The 25,000-nt window shown below is 46.5% G+C and overlaps 1 protein-coding gene across 3 annotated transcripts in view; it reads left to right on the top strand.

The window, feature by feature from the left end:
- The window catches only part of LOC130197214 (transforming acidic coiled-coil-containing protein 1-like), a 23,873-nt gene extending 2,512 nt beyond the window's left edge, over window positions 1-21,361 (top strand). Inside the window, exons 1-13 of one of the 3 annotated variants that reach the window (XM_056419780.1) lie at window positions 5,062-5,429; window positions 6,809-6,900; window positions 9,935-10,340; window positions 16,651-16,690; window positions 16,767-16,848; window positions 17,022-17,068; window positions 18,010-18,141; window positions 18,219-18,295; window positions 18,393-18,436; window positions 18,597-18,757; window positions 19,069-19,175; window positions 19,261-19,381; window positions 19,520-21,361. In XM_056419780.1, coding sequence (XP_056275755.1) covers window positions 5,338-5,429; window positions 6,809-6,900; window positions 9,935-10,340; window positions 16,651-16,690; window positions 16,767-16,848; window positions 17,022-17,068; window positions 18,010-18,141; window positions 18,219-18,295; window positions 18,393-18,436; window positions 18,597-18,757; window positions 19,069-19,175; window positions 19,261-19,381; window positions 19,520-19,585 — 1,467 coding nt within the window. In that variant the 5' untranslated portion in view covers window positions 5,062-5,337 and the 3' untranslated portion in view covers window positions 19,586-21,361. Of the gene's footprint in view, window positions 1-5,061; window positions 5,430-6,808; window positions 6,901-9,934; window positions 10,341-16,650; window positions 16,691-16,766; window positions 16,849-17,021; window positions 17,069-18,006; window positions 18,142-18,218; window positions 18,296-18,392; window positions 18,437-18,596; window positions 18,758-19,068; window positions 19,176-19,260; window positions 19,382-19,519 lie in introns of those variants that run through there. The other 2 variants (XM_056419779.1, XM_056419781.1) reach the window with 2 other exon arrangements.
- The last annotated feature ends 3,639 nt before the right edge of the window (window positions 21,362-25,000 follow it).

Below are 25,000 nucleotides of genomic sequence, written 5' to 3'. Positions count from 1 at the left end.
GCTCTTTTGTTTCGTCTCGATATTCCCGCATGCTAAGTGCTAAAGATGGTGTCTCTCTTCAGATGTGACCTCTCTGACTGCTGATTCCCGAGAACGCAGCGTTCAAATGTGGAAATCAAGTTCATACCATCACGTGCTGCTACTTGTTCTGTGTGTGTGTGTGTATTTTGCATTTCTCATAGTTTAATACACGTTTGACCCTTTCACAAGTCAGAGATCCCGACAACTCTGTGTGAGCTCCCACGGTGACGTCAGACCTGTTATGTATCTCCACCGTTCTCTCTCTCTCTCTCTCTCTCTCTTACTCTCTCTCTCTCTCTCTCTCTCTCTCTCACGCGCCAGTTCTGTTGTGTTCTTTTTTAATCTGAGTGAGAGTCCAATAATGACCACTAGATGGAGCCATACAACAGAACCAACCAACGCAGGATATTATTACCTTCGCATTGAAAATGATAATGATTAACCCTCCCAAAACCACAGAACTTCAGACTCATCCAGCTCCTGGTCTTTGATTTGGTGATTTTTTGTTGAAAATGCCGGAAGGTTATGTTTTGATCGCGTGTATTTATTTATTTATTTATTTATTATTTATTTGTATGCGTGTTATTCGCAAAACTCAAAAAGTATTGAACCGAATCGCATGAAATTTGGTGGGATGATTGTTTATTATCCGGGGACCAGTTGATTAGATTTTGGGATCGATCGGGTCAAAGGGCAAGGTCAATGGTCATGAACAGGTCAAAATCTTTCGCAGAACTCAAAAAGTATTGAACCGAATCGCATGAAATTTGGTGGGATGATTAATTATTATCCGGGGACCAGTTGATTAGATTTTGGGATCGATCGGGTCAAAGGTCAAAGGTCATGAACAGGTCAAAATCTTTCGCAGAACTCAAAAAGTATTGAACCGAATCGCATGAAATTTGGTGAGATGATTGTTTATTATCCGGGGACCAGTTGATTAGATTTTGGGATTGATCGGGTCAAAGGTCAAGGTCAAAGGTCATGAACAGGTCAAATCTTCTTGAATCACATGGAATTTGGTGGGATGATTGGTTATTATCTGGGGACCATTTGATTAGATTTTGGGATCAATCGGGTCAAAGGTCAAGGTCATGGAAAGGTCAACATCTTTTTTTTACCATAGCACGATACATTTTTGTCCAATTGGCATGCAACTAATGCCAAAATGTTCATAATTCAATGCCCAATCTTGTGATATGCGAAGGTATGCGCTATACCGAGTGCCCGTTCTAGTTCTGTTTATGCAGTGAGTTCAGACAGACAGACAGACAGACAGACACACAGACACACAGACAGACAAACAGACAGACAGACACACAGACAGACAGACAGACAGTGCATCACTCTGTCCATCCCAGGAAGGATGTTCTTTTCAACATGCGCACTGTGTTCATGTCTTTCCTGATGGACTGACAGCAGCACCTATAGACCTGCTGTGTTCCTGCCTCAGGCTCTCGTCTCATGGCGGCTGCGTTGCACCAGAGCTCACGCCGGAGCCGGAGAACAACTTCCTTTTACTATAAATATCTGTTGTGCTGCTTTCTATTGAAAGCCAACAGAGACTCAGCCTCAAAGCCTGGTGTCTGGCTCTCAGTATATCTCCTGCTGCACTAGAAGAATATAGTTTGAAGAAGTTTGTTTGAGATAATAGCTTTCTTCATGAAATATGAAACAAGCTGTGAAGCATTGTATTGGTAGACTGCTGTTCCGCCTGATGTCTGAGTCATAAAGTAAAGACCCAGATATGTTCTGCACATAGAGGAGAACACTGATCTCGCAGGTCGTCTCGTAGTCAAGCTGTTTGACAAAACTGATTATGTTTTAATGTTTAATTCGTAGATTCAAGCTTTCAGATCCATTAGGTTATTATTTAATTATGGACAAGTTTATTTTGATGGCAGATGAAATCTAGAAAAAGGGTATCTATAAGTCTGTCAAAAATGAATCCCAGCAAATATAAATCCACTCATTAATGTTGAAGATCTATTGTTATCTATTGTTATGATAATGCTATATAAAAAGTTTAGATTTAGATTTGTGACCTTTGGTCATCATACAGGGAGAGGAAAGAGAAAAATAGCCTGTGATATTTGAGAAGCTTCCCTATAGGGAAGCGTCACGCAGGGAACGTGCACGCAGAGAGGGAATTATAATTCCCTCTCTGCGTGCACGCCGTCACTTATCTCATCATATCACATCCCCTCTGTTGTGGCTCACGCATGTTTATCCCCGCTGATTTATTCTTAGCTCCAAACCACACATGCTGCTATCAGTCAAAATGTAATTGATGATTAAGGACGTGCATTCTCGCTGGATTCACCGACGGCAAACAAGCCCAACAGCCGGTGTTGGTGGTAAGATGTGCATCATGTGCGCTACGATGGCAGCTGGAGTTTGCAATGTGTGCGCTGTGTGTGTGTGTGTGTGTGCGTGTGCGCGTGCGCGTGCGTGGGTTGCCACTGTTTCACCTTGTGCTATTTGAGGTTTCTAGCATTACATAAGAGCTGATTCTTCCTCCTTCTCTGCCTGTGGTGCGTCAGGACTATTCCCACTCGTCCACTGCTGCACGTCTCCTCTCTGTTAACCCTCCTGGGACCTTTGGGGTCCATCTCACCCCATTCAATGTTTGACGTCTCTAAAAACATTATTGACATAATTTTTTTTGCTTAATATTTTATGACTTTTCCTAATTTATTGGGGACAACTGGGAAAACATAACATTTACATGATGATATGTTTTCAATGTCCTGGACACAACTTGTATGCATCAATTTGACCCCAGGCTGTTTTTCACTGTGTAAAACATATAAGAAATATCAACTTTATTATTTATTTAAAGGCTATTTAGGTAGTCAACAAACAAACATAAAGTACCTGACACTTAAACTTGGGAAACAATATTAATTCTAATCATTTTCTGGAGGTTTCAATTGCTGGGGTCAAAAAGGGTAAAAGATGTTAGTACATGTGAAGGTAACAGGAGGGTTTACATACCTTCATGTGTTCAGAGCAGATATAGATCATTGCATAATGTCTCAATAACGATATGCATCAAGATATGGCATGTTTTCTGGTAATGCAATCAATATTCTATATGAAATGACCAAATGGTAAAGACTGTTTTTCTATACTCCTTTATTACATGCTTTATTATTATTATTGGTGCAAAAATAACAACGATAGAGTGAATCAACAACGTTCTCAGCTACACTGACGACGGTCACATGCCTGCACACACTTTGATTTAACCACGTTCTCATAAGTAGAATTCTCATTAATTCAGATTTTCTGAGAAAAGTAAGTTGGTATGTGCTATTTATTATCCATTTAGAGAATGTACTTGTGTATATTGACGTCTCAGTATATAATGTTGTCACAGTTCCATTGAAAGACGGTGTTGAGTTTCTCCCAGCCTTCGTCCAGAGGCATGTTCACAACTCAAGGTGTCGCAGTGAACACAGGATGTCTCTCTGCTCGAGGGGGTTGCTAACTTCCGGCAGATCTCGTGCACTGCAAGGCGGACAGGTTAGTCCACTCCGATGTACCGACGTATGGACGACAAAGGAGGGAAAGAAAACAATGTCAGGAATGTTGACGAAACACAATCGAGCATTTCAGATTTCTGTCCTGCCCAAAACCTCAGGAGTTATCTATCTGACTCCATGTTTCATCTGCATGCCTCTGATCCGCCAAGCGGAGCGTCTTTCACTGTGTTCCCCCGGTGTGTGACATTATTTGTTTTGCGTGTTTGTGCTCGTCCACTCGTCGACATGCCTGCCGGCCTCTGTGGACCAGCTCATGTCATCAGTGCAGAGCTCCGGTCTGTCTTCATGTGTTCCACATGTGAGCAGATGGAGTAACTAGCAGAGAGAAGCCTGAAAGTGCATCTTTGCTGCTTCCCCTCCACCTCACCTTTTCCCCAGTGGCTGAACCTGCCTCCATTATTAGATTAGTCACGGTTCATGTTTTTTCAAAGAACTCCTCTCCATGGCCTAGATGTGTGTGTGTGTGTGTGTGTGTGTGTGTGTGTGTGTGTGTGTGTGTGTGTGTGTGTGTGTGTGTGTGTGTGTGTGTGTGTGTGTGTGTGTGTGTGTGTGTGTGAAAGGCATGAAAGTGAAAGCCTGGACTTATATAAACCCTCCATGAACAGCCTCAGAGGCACATGTGTGGGTGAAAGGATGATTTAATCCGAATGACTCTCCTGTCAGTCAGGTGGTCGTTGCACCGTTACTGTTGCCTGTTCGCTTTATTGATCAGTGCCGTCTGGCCTGCATGCTTTCACTGGACAATAGATCTTCTGTAGGTCTGAATTAACGGCGACATCTCCAGTTGCTAATTGTTTAGATTATCGTGTTGCACACGGTACGTTCTGAGTCCTTGTAAAACAATCTATTCAACTGTGTAGCTATTGTCTCCCTTTATTCATCCAGGGGAATAGGCCCACGTTAATGATGGATTCTGCTTGGAGTTGGCAAATAAACACCATTAACAACTCCAAGGAGCTTTTAAACTCACGTGGGCAGAAACACGTCAGCAAGTATCATATAGTTCTTTACTGCATTTTAATATTTTAGTTTATGGGAAATAGGGAGGATGCAATTTCAGTGAGAGATATATGGTAATGTGATATGAGTCCAGGATGCACTCGAGCTATCAGATCATCTTCATCTCCTCCCACGTCGTTAGCCGCATACCTTCCTCCCCTGTTCTGTTTGAATGTCCTCTTTCTTGAGGACATGCATGTCCGGTAGACTCTCAGGCTGTCCCAGAGTAACCAGACTCTCAAAACGGGAAGCATTGCTGCTCTCCCCCCTCTCTCCCCTCACGATCGGCAAACCCTTCAGGGATCAGGGAGAGGGGGAGGCCAACTCCTGAGAGTTAGTAAACACGCAGGAGCAGGCCGACGTCTGTTAACCAGCTGATCGGCCACCCAAACAGAGAGGGAGTGGGAGGAGGGGAGGAGGGGGGGGGGGGTGACTCCTGATGCTCCAGTCATCTGCACACGGGGTGAGTCAGTGCGGTGGAGAGCAGCGCGAGACACGTTTCCCCTCACGAGCGCGTCAACAGCGCAGCGCGCAGGATGGGAACGCGGAGCGGTGAAGAGAGGAGGAAGTGAGCAAGTCGGAGGGAAGGAGAGACGGAAGGAGGCCGAGAGAGGGAAGGAGACGGCTCGACTGAAGAATAGCAGAGGACTGAGGAAGACCATCGGCTCTGTGGGACAGCAGGGACGACCTGACCGAGCCCAGAGGACGAGGAGGCGCGCGCTCTCCTCCCGGAGGCGGCGGCCGGTTCGCGGCTCTAGGCGCTGCAGGGATGTCCTGGTTGTCTCCGGTCCAGTGGGCCAAGTGGACCTGGTCCGCAGTGACCGGGGCGGCCGGGGACGAGGGATCCAAGAGGGAGGACAAGTAAGCCCGCGAGCCGAGAGAGAGAGAGGTGTGTGTGTGTGTGTGTGTAGGTGTGTAGGTGTGTGTGTGTGTGATTCTCTGTATTTGCTTTAATAAACAGCACTAGATGTATTGTGTTGCTGTGTGATGACTTTAGATTCCCCTAAGTCATAGGCTACTGACAGGTGGTGGAAAGATGAGCAACACACACACACACACACACACACACAGACACACAGACACACACACACAGACACACATACTGATATGTGGTTGTATAATCTTGGATTCTTGATATGCCATGGATCTCATTGTGGTGGTCACGCTGTCATTGGCTATAAAAGAAGCTTCTTAGTCAAAATACAGCGACTCCATTTGTTGTTATACGTGTGTGTTTGTGTGTGTGTTTGTGTGTGTGTGTGTGTGTGAAGGCTGTTTGGCAGTTGGGGAACAGTTGCTGTAAAATGGGGGATGGGGGGGGGGGGGGGGCATGGTTTCAAAGCTTTTGATGTATTTTTTTGTCCATTTCTAGTTTCTAAGTAACCATCAAAGGCTATCACTGGGATGTGATTCAGTGTGTGTGTGTGTGTGTGTGTGTGTGTGCAGGGTGGGGGCTGGGTATGTATATTAGGATTAGCTCTGGCTCCAGTGTGTGGCTGTGTGTGTGTGGACTGGTATCAGAGATGGAGTGTGGTTGGGTTCTGGCACTGGGAGCTTTGTTTCTTCTCGTGCTGTTTTTCATTAGTGCGGACGTTTTGATGTGTGTTCAAGCGGCTGGGAACGGGGAGACACACACACACACACACACACACACGCACATACCCTCTCCCTCCCTATCGTTCCCTTCCTTTTTGTCTCTCCACAGTTCAGGCATAAATTTAGGCTGAGTGTCTAGGCAGCTGACACAGCAGACCAAGAGCTGTGTGTGTGTATCTGTGTGTGTGTGTATCTGTGTGTGTGTATCTATGTGTGTGAAAGACTGAGTCGGGCACAGTGAGTCCTTATTAAGGAGCAAAGGATGCAGGTGGCCTTGTTGGACTTCACTTCCTCTCCTTCCTCCGACTTCCTTTAAAATAAAAGCAGCTTGTTTATTTTTAGATTTTCAGAAATCTGTTGTTTTCATGTCACTTTAAGTAAACTTAATATTATTGATATATTGATATTTGAAAGCCAATGCTTATTTGTGAGATATAATTCTACACCGCAGCAAGCAATCCAGACTTTCATTGTTATATTTCATTTAGTAGCCGGTTGTAGCATTTATAAGTATTTAGACTGATCAACATGTCCAATGCTCTTCAAAGACAGCAGACTGATGTTTACACGCCGTAAACCAGGCAGCAGGATAGTTTTATGGATCATTTATCTCTCTTTCTCTCTCTCTCTCTCTCTCCCCTCAGTTCAGACTCGGAGGGGGCCTTTGACACTCCCGAGGCCGAGTCTCCAGGTGTTGTGAAGCTACTCAGCCAACTGGACAACTCCACCCACACAGGTGAGGGGGCTCGGTGACCCGGAGCTCTTACACTCAGTTACATTCAGGGTATATATGCTGAGGCCTCAATATCTTCTGGTAGCAACTGACATGTGTGTGTAGCCCGTGTCTGATATTGTTTGTTTATTGTCTGATCAGATAATTGAAATGTTTAAGTCTAGACGTGTTTTCATAGGTGATCGTATCCCTGCTTGTGTTTAGACTTAAAAGAGTAAGTTAACATGAGGTGGAAAAGAGCATTTTCACTGCCCCGCTGTAATCACACAGCGATGTCACCGTGACCCGGAGTACACCTGTACACCTTCACGCATTCCAGCAGATTACAAATACAAAGGGTCCTCTCACTCACCTGTAGTCGTACAGGATCATGGAGATCGTTTCAGTTCTCCAGTATTTGAGATGTTTGTCTTAAAGATGTGTGTTCGGTGTGTTTTTTGAGGATCTGGCGCAGTGTGTGTGAGAAAGTTAAATGTCGATTAAATTAAACGTAAACATCCTGTCAGGCACACACTACATAATTGGCCTGTTTGAACTTGCCAGAGAAGCTCGCCCCCCCCCACACACACACACACACTGCCTGCGTTCACCCACACACGCAGAGGAACCACACATTACCATGGCAAGAGATATTCTGGGCTGCATCTTCTCTGCTGAAAGAAATCTATTATTTCACTGATGTTTGCAAACTCGGAGTCTCCGTTTTCCTTCAAGTGGCTGAGCGTTCCGGCTACTGGGCGCGGAGCGGGACTGAGTTTCATTATTGAGTTTCTAGTTTGCCAACGATAAGATTCTCCTTGTCGTTTCATTAAGAAAAGATTGACCAATATTCTGTCTGCCTGTGATGAGACCACCGCGTCTCAGTGGGAATCCCTCACTGCTCACGGCAACAACCACAGGCGACAGGCCAACTCTGGGCTGCTGAAGCAGGACGTGCTGCCAGCGGTTTGTTGAGCTCTGGTTCGTCTGATTCTCTCTCACTTCCTTCTCTGTCTGGGTTTCTTCTTTCGTACCGTTTAAAAAAACGGTCATAAAGCCCGATGTTGTGTTTGTTGCTAGGCCCCGTGGGGGTGTGTACTCCACACGGCTGGGTGTGGTTCCTCTACATCTGTTCCCTTTCTCCAAAGGATGTGTGTGTGTGTGTGCATGCGTGTCTGTTTACGCGTGTGTGTGTGTTTCTAAAATTACCCAGATTCTGAGCAGAAGCTGACGTAAGCTTGCATTAAGTGAAAGTGTGATGTAATAACACACCGGCCGTCAGTCATGAGAAATATGTGACACGCTGGCACTTGCTCTACGTGGAACCACGATGGCTGAATTCATCTTCTGAACAGGTTGAGAAGAATTACAGACGGATACAGGGGAGTCGTTGTAGTTTCTTGTGTGTGAGTGTCGTCGGGGAACAGAGAGTCCTGTGTTCCCGCAGCAGAGTGACTCAACCAGGCCAGCCGGCTGCTCGGCAGCGAGCGGTTCTCTGAGGCAGCCATTTTAAGTGTTCAAACCAGCATCCCCACCCGGTCTCTCAGGTCGGCCTCCTCCATCGACCTGACTGACCCCCCAGCTCGTCTGTCCACCACGGGGTCAAGAGCCTTGAGCCGCTCTGCCCCTCTGGAGCCCCTCTCCCTGACATCAGAAACACTGACTCAATCTTTTTATTCAAAACCCACCTCAAAACTCACCTCTGAGGCGGGCCTCTGCCTGACGTGTTCCCCTCTTGGTTGCTCTGCTGCAGACTGCTCTGCTTTTTAACTGCTCTGCTTTTTACCTGCTCTGCTTTTTAACTGCTCTGCTTTTTAACTGCTCTGCTTTTTTAATTGTGTCCATCCTTTGAACTGTTTTTAATGTGCTGTACGGCGACCTTGAGTGCCTTGAAAGGCTCCTTATGAAATACATGTATTATTATTATCAAACAGGAGAAGGAGAATTCAATTCAAGTTTAAATCCCTGAATGAGAGATACAATCACTAAGTCGCCACAGGAAGGGGATATGTGACTGAGATGGAGCTCTGGTGTCCCGCCCTCTTAAAGTTCTTCTTCTAGTTTTCTGACAGGCTTCTCGGTCGCCTCCCTCTGAAGATCAGCATTGAGGCCCACCGGTCTCTCTGGGTGCTTTACTGTTTGCTGGGTATAAACTTACTTTTGGACAGATAAGAAATGTCATATCTCCCATCATTGCTATGCAGATCATTTTCAATAGAGCATTGTCTTTACCCAATATAATCAATATTTCTATCTTAACAAATTACCATGTAATAGTCACTCGTAGGGATGACCCTACAGAAAATGACCCCCTGATTATGCACGATTTTGAACGTTCTCTTTTAATTCTTAAGTCTCTATTCTAGGTCTGTAGTCTCATCTTCTGCCCTTGAAAGGTTCTATTTATAAACTTATTTACATACTTATGTAACCTGTGGCTCGATTTCAATATTTGATTCCCAAGTCTGTGGATGTGTCTCCAGGTTCGGCTGTGGAGCTCAATTAGTGTGGAAAAAACACAAAATCAAAGAGTTGAATTTTAAGAGTTTTTACTGAACATAAAGAACATAAATCAAGTTCACATACTTATAATGAAAAATAAGCGTTGTCTTCGTGGGCGGTCATCGTGTTCATCCGACTTGTGGGCAGCTCGCCATCTTCATCTGATACACATTTCAGCTTTAAAAACCTGACCTGTACGAAAGGTCACATAAAAACAGTTCATTCAAAATGCAAAGAAATGTTAACAGCAGAAACCAAAAGCGCTGACAGTCAGAGAAATACAAAGGGAAAGAAAAAACATGTCATAAAACAAAATGGAGGTCTAACATTTCCACAAAATATGCTAAGCACATTTCACAGTCCACAACACAAAGTTCACTCAAACAAGTAATGAAGGTACAGCGCTGCACCCAGTGTGTCTGCACCCACACCAAACAGGAAGTGACCTCCCTTGACCCGGATGTTGATGAGGACTCGGGTCCTGGATTGGCCAATAACAGGTTTCCCTCCCTGAGCCAATCAGGGGGCGACACTTACTTCTCCTCTGTTTCCACAGTTCTTCCTGATGGTACCAACCACTTTCTGGACAAGAACTCCAACCAGGACGCCGGCCCAGTTTCATCCCCAAAGGTCGATTCCCTCAACAACCTCACCGGAGCCTCACCTGACGGCCGCAGCTTGAGTTTGGGCCAGAACCTCAACCTGACCCTCGGCTGCCCTCCCGGTCCTGCAGGAGGCCTCTCGCCCTCCGGCCCTCCGCCCCAGCCTCAGGCCCTCCGGCCGCCATCATTGTCCTTCCTTTCCCCGCTAAACAAACCAGATCCTTCCGAGGTGGACGACCGGGCTCCGCTGACGGCCGACTCCGACTCAAACTCCATCTCCTGTCATGACGTTTGTGTGGATCCCGACCTGCTCAATGGCAACATCAAACTGGCCTGTGAGACCAACGGCACCATTGTCACGTAAGTAGAGCTAAAGTACCCAGAAGGCTCTCCAGCAGTCAGTGGCTGAAGCGATCGTGACTCACAGAGCTGAACACACAGCTCTCTCTTCTGTGGCTGGACGTCATGAATGCTCGCTGTTGTGCAGCAGGAACCTGCAGGGACCGCCGTGTTCCCTCAGCGGTGGCGGCTCGTTGTGTATCTTCAGATGCTGTTTGTCTCCTGGACATCGAATCTTTCCTCACGACGGGATTATCGTCTGAAATGTTTTTATTACTTTTAATTAGCTTTTCTTGCAATTTCCCTGACATTCTTTGTTCAGTTTGCAGGTTGATTTGTTTTCGACTTGCCTGCCATTGTTTTCCAAGAGGCAGATTGAGGGCAGTTTGCAGTTTTCAGTGTTTATAGCTGGAAGTATTTTTAACAACTATGTTTACTGGTCGACAGACAACGTGAAGAGTTTAAGCGTCGAACAGCGCCCTCTGCTGGTGTTTCCTGGTCAGTTTCCTTTAAAGGGGACATATTATGAAAATTCCACTTTTTTAGTCCATCTATACGTTAATGTGGGTATCTGGCATGTCTCCCAACACAAAAACGCTGGAGAAAAAACAACTCACGCGGCTTGTTGTGGTTCCTCTATATCAGAAACGAGATGCTTGAGTGCGTCCAAAGGGATCACCACCAACGTCTACGTAGATTTTGAAGCACGCCCATGTAGGGAGTCTGGCTACATGGCCTTGGACCGCCCCCACCACAACTTTGCAGGTAAAGTTTATTTGAAAGTTGTGTTCATATTACAGCCATGAGTCATCAAATAAGTCATAAGTCATCAAATACAACGATTTAATAAGTAAACAAGGTTTAAACGCTAATTAATGGAGGTAAAAACGTTAGCCCCGCCCCTGCTTGGTCACTTACTGTTGTCAGATAACACTTTAGTTTACAGATGGAACTTTACTCATGTAGCATTTATATCTTTATGGCATTCCCGTTACTTGCATTTACACAAACACTTTCACAAACAGTAACTTACATAAACACACTGTATTTGCTACATACTCATACATGCACAAACTATTCACGTACTCGAATCTCTAGCACCACTATGCTCTCAAAACCGCTAACAAGACTGTGAGACCTTCGCCAATGTACAAACAAACAAAATGTAGAAGTGACATTCAGAAACGTCCTGTTGAGCCCTAACTTCTCGAACTTGTTCGGGAGCCTCTTCTTGTTCAGGGTCTCTGGTTCACAACGAGATGGCTGCACGACGCGATCTTCATCTGCAGGAGGCAGGCAGCAGCTAGGCGAGCGCATCTCGTGGAGGAGGGGGGGGGGGGGCTGGCTCATTAGCATTTAAAGGAACAGGCACTCAAAACAGGTTCATTACATTACATTACATGTCATTTAGCAGACGCTTTTATCCAAAGCGACTTACAATAAGTGCATTTCAACCTAGAGTACAAACTAAGAACAACAAGAATACAGGAAGTAACATTTCCTCAACATAGTCGAACTACAAAAGTACCATAAGTAAGTGCTATCTAAGTGCCACTGAAGTGCTAATCTGTGTTTTAATCCAGATATAGTCGGAAAAGGTGTGTTTTCAGTCTCCGACGGAAGATGTAGAGACTTTCTGCTGTCCTGATGTCAGTGGGGAGCTCGTTCCACCACTGAGGAGCCAGGACAGCAAACAGTCTGGATTTCGAGTGATTAGCTCGAGGTGCAGTAGTCACAAGTCGATTGGCTGTTGCAGAGCGGAGCGAACGTGCTTGTGTGTACGTTGTGACCATATCCCGGATGTAGAGGGGGCCCGATCCGTCTAGAGCACGATACGCCAGGACCAGTGTTTTGAAGCGGATGCGAGCAGCCACCGGTAACCACTGGAGAGGCGGAGGAGCGGAGTGGTGTGGGTGAATTTCGGGAGGCTGAAGACCAGTCGAGCTGCTGCATTCTGGATGAGCTGCAGGGGTCGGATGGCCTTAGCAGGTAGACCAGCCAGGAGGGAGTTGCAGTAGTCGAGGCGTGAAATGACCAGAGCCTGGATCAGAACCTGCGCCGCCTTCTGAGTAAGAAGAGGACGTATTCTCCTGATGTTGTGCAGCATGTACCTACAGGAACGCGTCGTCGCAGCGATGTTGGCCGTCAGGAGAGTTGACTGTCGAGTGTCACCCGAGGTTCCTGGCAGTCCGGGGGGGCCCAACACAGAGCTGTTGAAGGTGATAGTCAGGTCGTGGGTGGGGAGCCTTTCCCTGGAAGGAATAGTAGCTCAGTCTTGTCAGGGTTGATCTTCAGGTGGTGAGCAGACATCCACTGAGAGATGTCAGTCAGACAGGCAGAGATTCGTGCCGCCACCTGTGTTTCGGACGGTGGAAACGAGAAGATCAGTTGGGTGTCATCAGCATAGCTATGGTAGGAGAAGCCATGCGAACGAATGACAGAGCCGAGAGAATTTGTATACAGAGAGAAGAGGAGGGGACCCAGGACGGAGCCTTGAGGAACCCCAGTAGTGAGAGGACAAGGATCAGACACAGATCCTCTCCAAGTTACCCGGTAGGTGCGGTCTTTAAGGTAGGAAGAGAAAAGAGCGAGTGCAGTGCCTGAGATCCCCAGGTCCTGAAGAGAAGAGATCAGGATCTGGTGGTTCACGGTGTCAAATGCTGCAGAAAGGTCGAGAAGGATAAGGACAGAGGAGAGAGGCTGCTCTAGCAGTGTGAAGCTGCTCAGAGACAGCAAGGAGGGCCGTCTCTGTCGAGTGGCCGGCCTTGAATCCAGACTGGTGAGGGTCAAGAAGGTTGTTACTGTGGAGATAGGAGGACACTTGGCTCAAGATAGCTCGCTCCAGAGTTTTGGAGAGAAAAGGAAGAAGAGAGACCGGTCTGTAGTTGCTGACTTCAGACGGGTCGAGCGTGGGTTTCTTCAGGAGAGGGTTGACTCTCGCCTCCTTCAGAGAGTTAGGAAACAGCCAGTTGAGAGGGAGCTGTTAATAAGATGGGTGAGGAAGGTCAGAAGGTCAGGAGCAATAGCCTGGAGAATGGGAGACGGGACGGGGTCAAGGGCGCAGGTGGTCGGTCGGGCGGAGGTCACCAAGCTAAGAACTTGATTGGGAGACAAGGGGGTGAAAGAGGAAAGAGAGGTGAATGAAGAAGTTAGTGTTGGTGAGGTGATAGAAGATGGATTTGTAAAGGAGGAGCGTATGTCGTCTATCTTGTTTGTAAAGTAGTCGACAAAGTGGCTCGGCAAAAGGGTGGAAGGAGGAGGGGGACAGGGGGGATCAAGGAGGTTGGAAAAGATAGAGAAGAGTTTTTGGGGTTAGAGAAGGAAGACTGAATTTTGGTCAGGTAGAACGAGCTTTTGGCTGCAGAGATAGAGGAAGAGAAGGAGGAGAGGAGAGATTGATAGAAGAGCAAGTCTTCCGCTTGATTCGATTCGCCATTTTCTTTCCGCCGCAGGGTGGCTCTCTCGGCGCACCGAGTCCGACAACCACGGAGCCGGAGAGGATTTCCGAACCGGTCGTGTCTTAAAAGGACAAAGAGAATCAAGAGATGAAGACAGGGAAGAGAGGAGAGTGTCTGCGGCAGAGTTAGGATGCATGAGTGAGAAGCAGTCAGTTGAGGGAGAGCAGATAGGACAGAGGAGGCCAGAGAGGAGGGGCAGAGGGTGCGAATGTTGCGGCGTACAGGTGCAGAGTCTGTAGATATGGGTGGGTTGTCAGTACCAGAGAGCGAGAGAGAGTAAGAGATGAAGAAGTGGTCAGAGACATGGAGAGGAGTCACAGTGAGGTTAGAGGTAGAGCAGTTTCTTGTGAAAATGTAGTCAAGGTGGTTGCCGGCTTTGTGAGTAGGAGGGGAGGGACTGAGTGAGAGGTTAAAGGAAGACAGTAAGAGTAAGAGATCACATGACTTCTCTGTCTGGATGTTAAAGTCACCCAGAAGGATGAGCGGGGGGCCGTGTTCCGAAGTTCGATAGGAGGACGTCTAGCTCGTCAAGAAATCTCCCAAAGAACCAGGGGACGGTGAGAACAACAATGTGAAGTTGAACCGGATGAGTAACGGTCACCGCATGAAACTCAAAAGTCAGTGGGATAAAGAGTGGAAGCGGGTAGGGACAGAAACACCATGTGGGTGAGATGAGTAAACCTGTACCTCCACCCCGACCAGAGGGTCTGGGTGTGTGGCTAAAGGAGAAGGCAGAGGAGAGAGCAGCCGGGTAGACGTGTTGTCTGCTGTGATCCAGGTCTCAGTGAGAGCCAGGAAGTCAAGCGACTGCTCCACAGCAAAGCCAGAGATGAAGTCGGCCTTGCGGTTGGCTGACTGACAGTTCCAGAGGCCTCCTGTGACCAGGTGCTGGGTGTGAGTAGAACGGGTAGGAAGGATAACAGAGGAGGGTTCCGGTACATGAATGAGCGAGTCCTATAGTAACTACGAGTAGAGATACGCACAGGTATGGAAAAGACACACATATTTAAAAAATGGGGAAATACTCAGCCACCCCCGAAGACTCCAACGGAAGACTCCTATGTCTTTGTCCTCCGAGTCACGCTGACGCTACAGCTGACGCGAAAAAAACCCACCCGGTTATGAGCCCAAGTTAGTGCCAATTACCTCCAGCCGCGTTGACACCGCCCCTTGGCTTATGGTATTCAAATGACACTCAATAGAAACCAGGTGACGATCGCTCGTCCAATCAGTGAAGATTCAGGTGTCGGAACACAGGACACACCTCTCTACCAAAACAACTCAGGTAGAAAATGCACACTGCAGACTTGGCCCCGGGAGATCTTTTTAAAGACACTCAGCCAGCCACGTTGACACCGCCCCTTGGCTTTTGGTATTCAAATGACACTCAATAGAAACCAGGTGACGATCGCTCGTCCAATCAGTGAAGATTCAGGTGTCGGAACACAGGACACACCTCTCTACCAAAACAACTCCTTAAAACAGGACAGACTAACAATCTAGCAGCTTTAAACAACAAATACAACAGTAACTTTAGCAGATGAAACTAGTTTAAAGAAGATACTTAGCAGGATCCAAGTAGTCAGTAGTCTCGCCTCACAGGTAGAAAATGCACACTGTTCATCTGTGGGGAGGTGTTTTTTACAGGGTAAAAAGGGTGCTGTTTGAAATTATTCTTGTGGTATTTTGACCAAAATATGTTACAAACATTTCATTAAGACCCCAAGGAACCATATCAACTTGTGGAAACATGGGCATAATATGGGTCCTTTAAAGTAGATTCATCAGTGACATCTCTATTGCCTCCTTTGACCACCCAAAACATGTAATTATTGACCTTTTTAATATATATTTAGCAATGAACTACAGATCACAACTGTTGCTGTGAGGACGCTCGCTCGGTTCAGTTCTGCACCAAGACGATCAGATTGGAAGTCGGTTTGAATCGATGTGCACTAAGATAACACGGACACCTCCAGGCAGGAACAGGCTCTGACATGACATGTGAGGGGTTGCATCTGTAGGCCAATATGCAGGAAAGTACATTTCCATCACAACATATTGTCTGGATGGCAGCTTTTAGATAAAGGTCAGTTTATTTTGCCTGCCTTCATTTACGTGCGATGCTTTATTGCTTTGCAGCCAAAAATATTTTTGATATTCATCCTGAGCGACAAGTTCCACATACTTGTATTATCTCTTGACAATACAAAATATTAAAAGACAAGCAAATAAATAAGTTGGTGTTAAGAGTTTTAGACAAACCAGCTTAAACAAAACTGTCACCTGTCTACTTTTTGTGTTTTTATATTCCCTAACTATAATACCGCTGCGCTCCGCTTGTCTCCAACCTGACTCCTCCTCTCTTTCCTTCAAACCCGTTTCCCTTCTCACTGTGCGGCATCAGGACCGCTGAGCAAGTCCATTTCTTCTGTGTTGTGTTGTAAGTACTGCATAACTTGTGGGCAGACGTGTGTGCGCTTGCAACCTCAATCCAAGTCCGGGTCCAGGCTCCTCTGACCCACATGTTCCTTTAATCACCAACTGAAGGTGAAAAGTAGGAGAAGCTAAAAGTAGAGGAGAGAAAGAGTGTTAGTGGAAACTCTGTCATTCCCTTTGGCGCTCTGATCCACTCCTCGCTCTCTCTCTTTTCTAATTGGCAACAATCTCTTTCATTAATCTGCCTTTTGTTCTGCGTGATTCAGCACTTTAGGCCGAGCATGCACACTCAGCGCAGGGAGCAGAGCGATGAGGTCTGGCTGTCTGTCTCTCCCGCTTCCTCTTCTCATCATCACACCCGCCCACATGTGCACATGTGGATTTATGATCAAGTTCGTGTTGACGCTCATGTTGGTTTTGACTTTCATTCACAGGAACTCCTGCAAAGTGAAGCAGGAGGACGTCAGCGGACAGGTGAGATCTGATGATGTACCGACTGCTCGTCTGACTAGTTTTAGCTTCCTGCGGTCTAACTGTGCGTCTGTTAAAGGATGACCATCACGGAGGCCACGCCACGGACGAGGAGAAGTTGGCGAGCAGTGTCGGCGTTAAACCAGACAAGGAGCAAAGCGGTGAGTCACCGGATCAATGAAGACTGATTTGAATGTTGTGCCATCCGGCGACACACTGACACAGGAATACTGCCACCTGTTGAGTATGATGATGAACTATATTACATTATAGGCCACAGCATCTCTGATCCTTAATTCCTAATAACATGAGTTTCACTTTCTCCCCATTCAAGGCTGCCATGTAACATCAACACCTGAGGCCTCAGACTGCAGCTCAGGGGTAAATAAATACTACGACACATCATCCATGTCCTTTCCCGTATGTCTTCTGCGTCAGGTCCATGTACAGCATGTTGGTTTTCCATATTGGTTCAATCTCATACCTGTAACTTAGTCCTAAATGACAGAAGCGACGTGATGCCACCGGTGACCACTAGGTGGAGCTGAAGCACTCTTTTCTCAGTTAAACTAGAGAAAGTTCTTTGCAGAGAAAAACAGCTTCACAAGTCGAGGTGTGTCCCGGCATCACGTTTGACTTGTCATTGTTATGGCCACGTTGTGCTCAGGTGTCTGGGGATTTGAATGTTTTGATATTTACGAAGTAAATTAAACATTTTGCAGTGTGTAATAAATAGTGACGTTTTGTGTTTGGAGACACAGCGTTATTATCTCAAGCTCAGCGGTTGATATGAGCATAGTAGCAGGAGGTACTTAGTCTCTGCCACCACGTTCCAGTTCTCAAGTGGCAGATGGATTTAGATTATCCTTCAGCACATTAGAATATTACTGCCATAATCCAGAGAAGGCCATAGTGAAAGGAGAGAGACGGGGAGAAGAAGAAAGGATTGAGATATGAAAGGCAGGAGCGGTACAGGGGGAAAGGGAAATGTGAGAAGTTTGAGAGAATTATGATGATGGTCATAATTTGCAGTTTATTACAGATATAAATGTTTCTTTGTGTTTGTTCCTCTCAATAATTGATCTATTCTAATTCATTGGTGATAGAAATTAGAAGTTAAACATATTTGGAGACCATATTTAACACGAAACTAATGATGAGCAAAACTGGATAAAAAGGGGAATTTGTTTGAGTGTAGAAGGCACAGTATTATTTCATCATACATGTGCTTTTGTCATGAATACCCTGTGAACTCTTAACATTCGGGGGCTTTCCCACCATTCGTGGATATACTATGAAACAGATTCTCTTGCCATCAGCAGTTTGAAGACTCATGCAAATTGAAGAACAAGCCAGAGGGAAGTGAAATGCAGAAAACAGGAAGTCAGGTCCTGGACTCCATCTGCATCAGTGAGGCAGAAAAACAGGCCGTTCTCACCCTCATTCGAGAAGAGGTAACCCCCCAACATGAAACACGCATCAGAGTTGTCGTTGCACGCACAGCTCTGCTCACAGCAGGGTCTCGTTTCAGATCATCACTAAAGAGGCAGTGGCCAACGACTGGAAGACAAAGTACGAGGACAGCAGACAAGAAGTCAGCGAGATGAGGTGAGACAATCTGGTGCTTTGTGCTTTTCACTCAGCCGTCAAAGATTGATTCTGAGGGCGGTCAGTGAGGCGTATCATGTGCTTTGTCTTATTACAGGAAGATTGTTGCAGAATATGAGAAGACTATCGCGCAGATGATCGGTGAGTAGAAATGTTAGGAACTATAATCTATTTTAAATGGTGTGGTCAGGAGTGCAGCTTGTATCCCCGTTGGAAAGCAACGTTTTATGCTGTTACCAGACGTAACAGCACAAATATAGTCTTGAGCACGCCGCAACAACCTCTCCTTTGCTCTCCTCAGAGGACGTGCAGCGCAACAACCAGAGCTCCCAGAAGGCTTTGCACACTGTGGCAACGGAGAAGGAAACCGCTCTGGCAGACCTGAACTCTGTGGAACGCTCTCTCTCCGACGTGTTTCGGCGTTATGAAACCATGAAGGGCACCCTGGAGGGCTTCAAGAAAGTAAGCGGTCATAAAACCAGTTCATGTCCAGATAACTGCTCCAGCAAAGCGTTTGTTTCAAGCGCTGAGACGATCAGCTCATCGTAGAAGGATTCTAAGAGGATTAAAGTCTGACTGAGGGTCGAAGGTTTCCCTCTGATCGGGGCGGTGGTCGCCTCGAGGTGAGAGCAACGAGGGCTTACCCTGAGGGTCACCACATACATCTGGCCGTGAACTCAGTGAAACAACTGCAGCAGAACTAAACCCCTCGACAGAAGACATGTCGACCCCCAGTTGGTAATAACTGGTGTTGGTTTTGAATCCTCGTACAGAATGAGGAGGCGCTGAAGAAGTGTGCTCATGAGTATCTGGCCAGAGTCAAGCAGGAAGAGCAGAGATACCAGACACTGAAGCTCCACGCTGAGGAGAAACTAGACAAGTATGGAGAGATTAAAAATCAGTTTGAACGTATCCAAACCTTTCCATGTTTGACGCCATGTTAATCCCCTCATTCCACCTTTCAGGGCCAATGAGGAGATTGCTCAGGTGCGTGCAAAGGCGAGCTCGGAGAACATGGCGATGGCCGCCAGTTTGAGGAAGGAGCAGATGAAGAACGAGTCTCTGGATCAAGGTCTGCAGCAGAAGGTGACGCGCGTCCTCGTCTTCCTGCACGACAATTCTACATTTAAAACCTTTCATTCTCAAATAAATACACAATATTTGCCGTATTTGCACACTGTAGCATATCGAGATGCATATTCATCCGTTGTTGTGTTGTCTTAGAACCAAGAGATGGAGGAACTCACTAAGATCTGTGATGAGCTGATCGCCAAGATGGGAACGGACTGAGAGTCACGCGGCCGCTCGCCGCCCTCCGGTCGGGCCGAGCGGCCGCGCCCTGTGCACGCCGCCCGCCTCCTGCAGCACAGAGACGGCTTATATACAGATGTCTAAAGTAACTTAATGTATACTACAACTGCACTACTTGTGATCTGAGTCGAGAAGGTTCTCTACATGCTGATACTTGTCCTCGTGGGGCTCGGTGATGTGTGGTCACGTGGTTTAGTGTGTTTCTGCCCATTCTGAGGCCATCTGGACCTCTTGTGCTTTCGCCCATCATGCCAGTGAGCAACACGCTTCTTGTGACTCAAATTACATTCCCAGCAACTCCTGGGATGACATCATGGAGGCGGGGGAGTTTTAAGAGTTACATTTCGGCATACTCGCTTTGACGAGGATTGTTTGGTATTAAAGCAACAATCCATGACATGTATTTTTCTATAAAGTAAACAAGAAAGAAAGAGAGCTCAGGGGTATTGTGTGGGGGCAGAATGAGGTCAGGGTCAAAGTCAGGCTGCACAAGAGATGCAGGAGAGGATTAAGGATTATTTGAGGGAGACAGTGGATCCCAGAGGCCTTTGTTTGTCAGGAGAGACGTCGGAACCAGACATGCACCACATGGCAGGAAAACTGCAAGTAACTCAAAGCATTTGCTTTACTTGGATTCTGGACAATTCACGTAGCTGCAGAAAGTTTATCAGTCACAAGTATAATAACTGTATAATAACTGGACAATCATAGTCGTTGCTGTAATTATATAAATGTTGTGGCATCGTCGAGTCACTAGAGACACAACTCGATGTTAGAGAGAACAAATAAATTCACTCCATCGTCACTATAATTTGGATCCTGAACAAATGAAAAACATTAAAGCACAGTGACTATATTTTTGTTTTAAATGTATTTTAATATATTATAAGAACTGCAATATGTCAAGAATGATGTTGTTCTTCAATCATCACTGTGTCACAGAGCGAGGCTCCATCACATGGACCTCCAACCAAGAAGGAAACCAAGTGTGAACCGGCTCCGTCAGATGTTTTGATCTGTGATGAACAGGTGACCTCATGCCTGTATTTATTGCACTAATGATCTGTTTCTTTGCATGATTATTTTCATAGCTTTGTGTTTCTCAGATTGTTTTCTTAACTCACCAGTCAAACTAGTTGTGTAATTATGACTTAGCAGATTGTTTTCTTAACTCGCCAGTCAAACTAGTTGTGTAATTATGACTTAGGAGGCTGTGATTTAGTCACTGGGTATCAGGGGACATATTATAGAGTCTGGTTGAAATGAGAAAAGAGCCTTTTCAATAGTGGAGAAGAAAATATGTCCATTTAACAACATGAGAGCCAAACGTGTACAACATCAGTTTTTATTGAAGGCTCAACACTAACCACTATGTACTACGTATAACATATGCAAATCCATCATTTAAATCAGGCAATATTTGTGTCAAAAATGAATCAACACTGAATCCTATGGAGTCAGTCACAAGGAGAAAGATACCCAGACTCGTAACTGTCTGTAGATCCTGGGAGGACACAGACCCACTGAAGCCTCACCGTTTATATCGAAGTCTCTTCAGTTATACGTTACTTCTCGCTTCTCAGCTGCTTCGTCTGCTTCACAACATATTGCCTTGTCACTTTAGCCGCTTTTTAGAATTATTGTTTGTAAATTAGAAATGAGGATCTCACACGTGTGTTGACACTTTGAGGACTAACAGCGTGAGTGTGTGTACATTGGCCTGAATACAAATAAATATAATTTGTTCTACTGTAAGTTGTTCATGTTTTCTTTACTTGTGTTTCTGCCGTTTGTATTATTGCCTTTACTCCAGACTCGAAGCAGAATCGTATGAATTCTCACAGTGTGAGTGTGTGTGTGTCAGTATGATGTTATCAGTATGTGTGTGTCATGGCCTCTACATCCTTACAGACTTCACACACATACAACAGTGTTAAATTATCAATACTCAGATAAATAAACTCAAAATCCTCCCTGAACAGCAACTGCGTCTCCCTGATGATGGATGGTGGAGGTCTGGATGGTGGAATATGCCGACTACCAACTCTTCATCCACTCTGTCATCTTCATTGTGTTGTTCCTGTGTTTTAATTAGTGTGTAATGATTCCTTCTGGTCACATGACATCTATGACACCTGTCCATCCTGGAGAGGGATCCTCCTCTGTTCTCTCCTCAAGGGGTCTTACCTTTTACCCTGAAGGGTTGTTTGGGAGTTGTTCCTGATCCCATGTGAGGTCAAAGGTCAGGGATGTCTATGTGTACAGATTGTAAAGCACTCTGAGGGGGATTTGTAATTTGTGAAAATGGGCTGTACAAATAAACTGAAGTGAATTGGATTGTTAAAGCTTGCTTGATGAAGTCCATTCCCACGGCATGCTGGCTGTAAGATGAGACCGTGATGCCCTCCTCCACCTTCCTGTTCCTTCCCCTTCTCCTCCTCCACCTCAACCCCTCATGTTCCCGATATCACTGACTCCTCGACTCTTTCTCTGGCCTCGAGAAGACACCGTGACCATCGGCTGCCATGAACACTCCTCTGGCCCTGCTGCCTCTCGGCTCTCTGGCTCACACTAAGTTTCTACAGCACTGATACCAACACTGGATTTGGGGGGTTTCAGCATCGGGGAAATATCCAGTGAGTTACCAGCTGGCTTCCAGGATCACTGTGACACAGGAGATGCAGGGTTGGTGTTACAAACAGCAGATACTGGTTGCAGAGTGTTGGTCTGCACAATGTTTTCTTCTTCTTTTTTCTACCATACCAATGTGTCACATATTCAATCCTGCAAGGTGTGACCGTGTCGATGTTGTGTCATGGTGGATGAATCTATCCAGTTGTGCAATGCAACAGGTTGTTGTGACATCCAGCAGCTCATCGTGTGCTCATGCGTCCCTCTCATCGATGTGAGGAGGAGGAGACTGTGGGCCGGCCTTAAACGCACACTGTGGTAAACTAACTATAAATAAAACATATGGTTGTGCGTCTGCTTGCTTTCAGCCGCCTGTGAACACACACACACACACACGCACACTCACACACACACACTCACACACGCACACTCACACACACACACACACAGGAAAACATGTAAGGCAAGTATGATCTGGTGGAATAAAGTATTGTAAAAGCCTCAGACTGTCCCTGACAACCAACTGCATGTGTGTAGATGAGTTTAAAGAAGCTGTGACACACCCAGAACCCGTCAGGCCAGCCTCTCATCATGTGAGGTTACTGGCTGTCGTCCCAGCAGCTTAGAATAGCCACAAACGTCTCTTACCTATTGTTTGTGTGTGTGTGTGTGGGGTGTGTGTGTGTTTGTGTGTGCGATAAGTACACCGGGTTCCCAGCATCGTATCAAATGACCACATGAATTCAGTTCAGTTCAGTTTATTTGTATAGCACATTTTCACAAATTACAAACTCCCCTCAGAGTGCTTTACAAACTGTACATATAGACATCCCTGACCTTTGACCTTTGACCTCACATCGGATCAGGAACAACTCCCAAACAACCCTTCAGGGTAAAAGGTCAGAACCCTTGAGGAGAGAACAGAGGTGGATCCCTCTCCAGGATGGACAGGTGTCATAGATGTCATGTGACCAGAATGAATCATTACACACTAATTAAAACACAGGAACATATATTGGGGTTTTAAAGCTGGTGCTATTTGTTTTAGCCCATATATCTTGACTGTTGTTTTTAACCACGTACAAAGAAATCATGGATTTTGTTTTCTCCACCAAAAACACCTGGAAATGTTGAGGCGGCTTTGGAAAAACATGAAACAATCCCAGAACAGATCCCAGGACAGATCCCAGGACATATCCCAGGACATATCCCAGGACAGATCCCAGAACAGATCCCAGGACAGATCCCAGGACAGATCCCAGGACATATCCCAGGACATATCCCAGGACAGATCCCAGAACAGATCCCAGGACAGTGAGCAGGCGATGTTTGTGAGAACTGTGGGGCTCACGATGTGTGACGCTGTGAGGGGAGAACAACCGGCCACGGCGAGGAGGCATTGAGACGTCCTCCTGCTGCTCTGTGCAAGAGGAGGAGTCTTTGGAGACGGGGAGGTTCGTTTCTCCTGATTCTGAAACCTCATCTTGCAGCCGTCGCTGTCCCAGAGCATGAATGAACTATTATCCCTGTACCTGTTTATCCAGGTTCACACTCCCTTCTTCAGAGCTGCAGCAACAGCTGAGAGAGGGTGTGTGTGTGTGTGTGTGTGTGTGTGTGTGTGTGTGTGTGTGTGTGTGTGTGTGTGTGTGTGTGTGTGTGTGTGAGAGAGAGGGTGTGTGTGTGTGTGAGAGGGTGTGTGTGTGTGTGAGAGGGTGTGTGTGTGTGTGTGTGTGTGTGTGAGAGTGTGTGTGTGTGTGTGTGAGAGAGGTGTGTGTGTGTGTGTGAGAGAGGGTGTGTGTGTGTGTGTGAGAGGGTGTGTGTGTGAGAGGGTGTGTGTGTGTGAGAGGTGTGTGTGTGTGTGTGTGAGAGTGTGTGTGAGAGTGTGTGTGTGTGTGAGAGTGTGTGTGTGAGTGTGTGTGTGAGATTGTGTGTGTGTGTGTGTATTTGTGTGAGAGTGTGTGTGTGCGTGTGAGAGTGTGTGTAAGTAAGTGTGTGAGTGTGTATGTGTGTAAGTATGTGTGTGTGTGAGTGTGTGTGTGTGTGAGAGTGTGTGTGTGTGTGCATGTGAGTGTGTGTGTGTGTGTGTACGTGTGTGTGTGTGTGTGTGTGCGTGTGTGTGTGTGTGCGTGTGCGTGTGTGTGTGTCTGTGTGTGTGTGCGTGTGAAAGTGTGCGTGTGTGTGCGTGAGAGTGTGCGTGTGTGTGTGTCTATGTGTGTGCGTGTGTGTGTGTGTGTGTGTGCGTGTGTGTGTGTGTGTGTGTCTGTGTGCGTGTGTGTGTGTGTGTGTGTGTGTGTGTGTGTGTGTGTGTGTGTGTGTGTGTGTGTGTGTGTGTGTGTTTGACCCAGTTTTCCAGTGGCCGCCTGACAGGAGAACTGATAACGTATCTCTCTCAGTTCCAGGAAGACGTGCAGCTCATGTTGTTGTGTTCTAAATAAAAGAAACTAAACCAGAACAAGGAATGGACGTTTAAGTAAAACGGAGCAGAGGTGCGCTGCTCGTCTATGACCAGCAGCAGAGGAGGAGGAGGAGGAGGAGGAGGAGGAGGAGGAGGAGGAGGAGGACCGGAGCTCCCAGGGCGCATAGATCACATCCGGGGTTGGTTTATTCTCATAACGAAACGTCCAACCCGGAAAAAAAGACAACTCTTCTGTAATCAACAAACAGATGAGCGCGTGAGAGCCGATGCGCACCGGACCGGCTCCGGTCGTTTTCGCCGTTTGTCAAAGTTCTCCAGACTCCGCGGCGCATGCCCGTTCCGGACCG

Source organism: Pseudoliparis swirei, chromosome 7 (assembly GCF_029220125.1).
Source record: "Pseudoliparis swirei isolate HS2019 ecotype Mariana Trench chromosome 7, NWPU_hadal_v1, whole genome shotgun sequence".
Classification (NCBI taxonomy): Eukaryota; Metazoa; Chordata; class Actinopteri; order Perciformes; family Liparidae; genus Pseudoliparis; species Pseudoliparis swirei.
Note: the sequence above shows the minus strand (reverse complement) of the source record. Positions and strands in the feature narration are given on the sequence as shown.